Source organism: Triticum urartu, chromosome 7A, assembly GCF_056163025.1.
Source record: "Triticum urartu cultivar PI428250 chromosome 7A, HENAU_Tu73, whole genome shotgun sequence".
Lineage (NCBI taxonomy): Eukaryota > Viridiplantae > Streptophyta > Magnoliopsida > Poales > Poaceae > Triticum > Triticum urartu.
The window spans coordinates 164,959,429-164,964,826 of NC_141879.1; the positions used below are offsets into that span (position 1 = coordinate 164,959,429).

General features: G+C 44.4%; 1 protein-coding gene across 1 annotated transcript; it reads left to right on the forward strand.

Moving 5' to 3' along the window:
* The first annotated feature begins 266 nt into the window (after positions 1-266).
* LOC147958777 (uncharacterized) lies at positions 267-863 on the forward strand. Its single transcript, XM_087532300.1, has one exon. It carries the CDS (start codon positions 267-269, stop codon positions 861-863), a length of 597 nt encoding a protein of 198 aa, XP_087388426.1.
* Positions 864-5,398: the final 4,535 nt, after the last annotated feature.

A 5,398-nucleotide genomic window follows, 5' to 3' on the forward strand; every position in this document is an offset into this window, starting at 1 on the left:
ATGTGTTCATAGATAAAGCTAAGTTGAAAGTTGATGGTAGCAACTACACAGTCTAGTTCCGTAACTTGAGGATTATCCTCATTTCTGCACAGAAGAATTATGTCCTGGAAGCACTGCTAGGTGCAAGACCCGCTACAGGAGCAACTCCGGACGTTATGAACGTCTGGCAGAGCAAAGCTGATGACTACTCGATAGTTCAGTGGGACATGCTTTACGTCTTAGAATCGGGACTTCAAAGACGTGTTGAACATCATGGAGCACATGAGATGTTCCTGGAGTTGAAGTTAATATTTCAAGAAAATGCCCGAGTTGAGAGATATGAAGTCTCCAACAAGTTCTATAGCTGCAAGATGGAGGAGAATAGTTTTGTCAGTGAACACATACTCAGAATGTCTGGGTACCATAACCACTTGACTCAACTGGGAGTTAATCTTCCTGATGATAGTGTCATTGACAGAGTTCTTCAATCACTGCCACCAAGCTATAAAGGCTTCATGATGAACTATAATATGAAAGGGATGGAAAGGACAATTCCCGAGCTCTTCGTGATGCTAAAGGCTGCAGAGGTAGAAATCAAGAAGAAGCATCAAGTTTTGATGGTGAACAAGACCACTAGTTCCAAGAAAAAGGTCAAAGGGAAGAAGGGGAACTTCAGAAAGAACAACAAGCCAGTTGCTGCTCAAGGTAAGAAGCCCAAGTCTGGACCTAAGCCTGAAACTGAGTGCTTCTACTGCAAAGGGACTGGTCACTGGAAGCGGAACTGCCCCAAGTATTTGGCGGATAAGAAGGATGGCAAAGTGAAAGGTATATTTGATATATATGTTATTGATGTGTACCTTACTAATGCTCGTAGTAGCGCCTGAGTATTTGATACTGGTTTTGTTTCTCATATTTGCAACTCGAAACAGGGCTACGGATTAAATGAATATTGGCTAAGGACGAGGTGACGATGCGCGTGGGAAATGGTTCCAAAGTCGATGTGACCGCCGTCGGCATGCTACGTCTACATCTACTATCGGGATTAGTTTAGACCTAAATAATTCTTATTTGGTGCCAGCGTTGAGCATGAACATTATATCTGGATCTTGTTTGATGCAAGACGGTTGTTCATTTAAATCAGAGAATAATGGTTGTTCTATTTATATGAGTAATATCTTTTATGGTCATGCACCCTTGATGAGTGGTCTATTTTTGTTGAGTCTTGATTGTAGTGATACACATATTCATAATATTAAAGCCAAAAGATGCAAAGTTAATAATGATAGTGTGACTTATTTGTGGCACTTCCGTTTAGGTCATATTTGTGTAAAGCGCATGAAGAAACTCCATGCTGATGGGATTTTGGAATCACTTGATGCTTCCAAACCATGCCTCATAGGCAAGATGACTAAGACTCCGTTCTCTAGAACAATGGAGTGAGCAACTGACTTATTGGAAATAATACATACTGATGTATGTGGTCCGATGAGTGTTACGGCAGATGTCCTTCGTGTGAGGACTTAGTCGTGAGGCCAACGCATCTATGTGGTAGCTTGAGAGGGGTTGAGCGGGACGAGAGATGCGAGGTTTTTACCCAGGTTCGGCCCCTCACGATGGAGGTAAAAGCCTACATCCTGCTTCATTGATATTGATGATCATGATCACGGTTACAAGGGTGCTCTATCTCGAGAGCTATTGATTTATCTGTCTAAACCTAACTTGTCCAACTTGTGGAACTTGTAAAACTTGTCCCTCTTGGGGTGCCCTGCCCCTCCTTATATAAGTTGAAGGGGCGGGTTACATGAGGAGTCCTAATAGGACTAGGATTAATCTATCTTCTATTACAAGCTGGATACAAGTCCGGGTCTTGATTCCCTGTAAGGAAAATATTCTTCATTCCTTTCCTCTTAAGCCGGCCCACCATATCATGAGACGGCCGTCTAGGCCTTGGGCCTTGTCGTCCGTCTGACCTGCCCGCCAGGTCGTCAGTGAGTCATAATGTTCAGGCGGGTTGTCCGTAAACTGCCAGGTCCAAGCGGGTCGCTAGTGAGTCACCAACCTTCGGGCGGCTTATAAATGAAACGTTAAGTCCCAGCCAGGTCATCCGCAGGGTATATCCCCGACATTAGCCCCTAGTTTAGCTTGGATTTATCCATGGTACAGTTATCCTACAAAAACAAACACAAGAACAAATTTGATAGGTTGTGCTCCGAGTTAACAATTCTTGTAAGCCGGTACCTGACCACCCTTGAGTCCTTGTTATTTCCTCCTTCTGGAAAGTCTGGGTCAATAGGCCAGCTTCATAATCAATTTTCTCACATTGGTTTCCCACGGAAATATTGTGAAGACTAATTCATTTGATTCAGCTCCAGTGCTTAAAAATATTGGTCTTGAAATCACTACTAGGGAAAAGCCTAGCAGCAGCACAGGTTTTGGGTGTATCAGTAGCGCGGGTCCCCGCGCTACTTATACGGTGCCACAGCTAACTTGTAGCAGTAGCGCGTGTTGACACACGCTATTGCTATACATGGTTAGCTATAGCATGCGTTGCAAACAACGCTACAGCTAATTAACTGTAGTGGCTCTTATATCCCGCGCTACTGCTATTACTTTCAAAAACAAAAAAAATCTTGATCCCGTGCGTTTGTTAATGGTAGCAGTGGTTCGATCTAGCGATGATTGGCGTCGCAGGAGGCATGAACGGACAGCAAAAGACCAGATCCAGCAGTGGCTGTTGGAGAGGGCCCGTTTCTATGGCATAGCCAGTCCGTGGCATGGGGATCCTCTTCATGACCATGCCAGATAGCTCCGGGTCGTCCATGGCGACGACCTGCACGGGCATGGACATGGGAGGGTGAGTCAAACCAGAGGGAGAGAGATGAAAGGAAAACCGAGGGAGAGAGGAAGGTGATGTAGGGAGCAGTGGAGCTAGTCAGCGGTAGTGAGGTGCTCTGGTGTGGTGGCACGGGGCGGCGGCCTCCTAGACGTCGGTGGAAGACCGGCGAGCTCCTAGACGCCGGTGGCGCGAGGCGGTGGCCTCTTTCGGCGCCACGGAGATGGATGGAAGCATGGGCAAGGGGTCCATGTGAGAGCGTATGGAAAGTGAGAGGAGAGAATGGTGGAAGAGAGGAGGGATTTGGGAGAGGAGATGGGGATTCGGCCGAGGATATGGCGACTTCACCTACCTCGTACTTAGCAGTAGCGAGGGGTATAAAACCGCGCTACTACTATCAACTTAGTAGTAGCGCCGATTTATACCCCTCGCTACTACTGTGGCATGTGTCAGGGAGCACAGTAGAGACCGCTTAGTAGTAGCAAGGGTTAAAAACCCGCGCTACTACTATCAACTTAGTAGTAGCGAGGGGTAAAAACCCGCGCCACTGCTAATTAGCAGTAGCGCTTCTTTTTGTGCCGTGCTGCTGCTAGGATTCTATGTATAAGGTTTTCCCTAGTAGTGAATATTTATATGATTTTCAACTGGCTTGAAGATGTAGATCTTGCCAATTTATGATTACCAAAATTGCTGGGTTATAATCAGATGATGCCGAGGCATAACTGTTACTGACACCGGGTCATAATTATTGGTGACGCTGGGACATTTCTCCCTTAGATCCATATTACATGTAGCCCCCAAGTCTTGAGCAGAGTGAAGTGATGACTTAAGACTTGCTTCAATAGAAATGTTGCAACCTTAAAGAAATCCAGGTTGTTCATCTCAATCACTAGTGAAAATTGAATACTCCATATATGTAGCCCCCAAGTGCCGGGTTGTCATGCTTGTAGCAACCTGGGACTTGTAATTGCCCGATGCCCATAAAACTTCAAACAGTGTAGCCCCCAAGGGCCGAGTCATTATGCAATAATGAGCAAGGACTTTGTATGTATGATCATGTAAATTCGAGTAGCAACATGTAGCCTCCAAGGGCCGGCTTAGTAAGATAATACTGAGTCGGGACTTTATATATACTTGAATTTTTGATAGGAGCAACTGGTAGCCCCCAAGGGCCGGCTCATTACAATGTGATGAGTTGGGTCTTCAATAAGGTGAGCAAAGAATGACTTTGCATTAGCCCCCAAGTATCATGGTGCATGCTGGTAGTGACATGGGACTTGCATATTTGATGTAATCTGAACTTGAATAATGTAGCCCCCAAGTGTCGGGTTGAAAGCCTGCAGCGACTCGATACTATTCCTTCCATTGTAGAATAAATTATATCCATAGATAAAATAATAGCCATTGCACTGAAGAGACTTTGAAAACCTCAATCATAATATTGGTTATTGATAACCATAATAAAATTCCAGCCATGTTGGCTATTAAAGATTTGAATAATATAACTTGTTTTGAAAATCGGTTCCTGCAATTAATATAAACTAGTATATCTATGCATAAATGATGCATGCTATGATGATGTAATGATGATGCAATGTATGATGAAATATATGATGATGCATGTGTATGATGATGTATGTGTATGATAACAGAATACTTCAATGAAACTAGCCTGAGCCACTGGAGTATCCTCGCATTCTGTAGCCGGCACTCACAGTACCCAATCGACATTTGAACCCAGATAAAGTCAGGTCTTGCTCAAAGATAGACTTATCAGGAGTACGCAGGGTCAGAGTAGCAGCATGCAAATAGGCAGGTTTAACCAAGTTTCAAGGAAGGCGGCTTATGAAGCCTGGATCTATCCTGACTATCTATAAGCCATGCTCTCACATGAAAAACCGGCGTTTTAACCTTAACGAGCTCAGATCTTGGTCGAATATGCCGTAAAGACTGATCGTTAAGAGTTCAGCGGGTCAATCAGGATTACCTGATAGAGTTGAAGTAGCTGGTTACAGGTAGGATGACCCGAAAAGGTTATGTTCTCTTTGGCCGAATATGCCTATGTTTGAACAAACCTGATCAAGAAGGTAGTAACTCTATGTTCTCTTTGGTCGAATACGCCTATGTTTGAATGGGAAGCCCCCAAGTGACATATTGACAATTTGTGCTTGTCAGGGACCTATGTTTGAGTTGTGTTGTGCATCCAACTCTCTTTGGTCCCTATAAATTTCCTAAGAACTCAAACTTGCGAGAGATGGATATTCTTCTTGAGCCAGATTTTTAAACCGGATTTGAGAGCTTCGGAGCATTGTGGGAGACAGATTTCCCTTGAGCCGGATTGTGAATCGGAATCCTTCTTTTTAAGCCGGAAATTTTTTGACGGCCTTTAAATTTTTGCCAATATGGCGGTAGCTTCCGGGACCGGGTTATCTTCCCTTCAATGACCCGGGGTCTTGAATCTCACAATGTTTGCTAAGTCATGTCATCGTAGCCCCCGACTCTTAAGGCAACTCAAGGAGTTGGCTTGAGATTCTCCATAGCATAAGATGTATATAATTGGCGTCGATAACGAGATGTGAATCCATA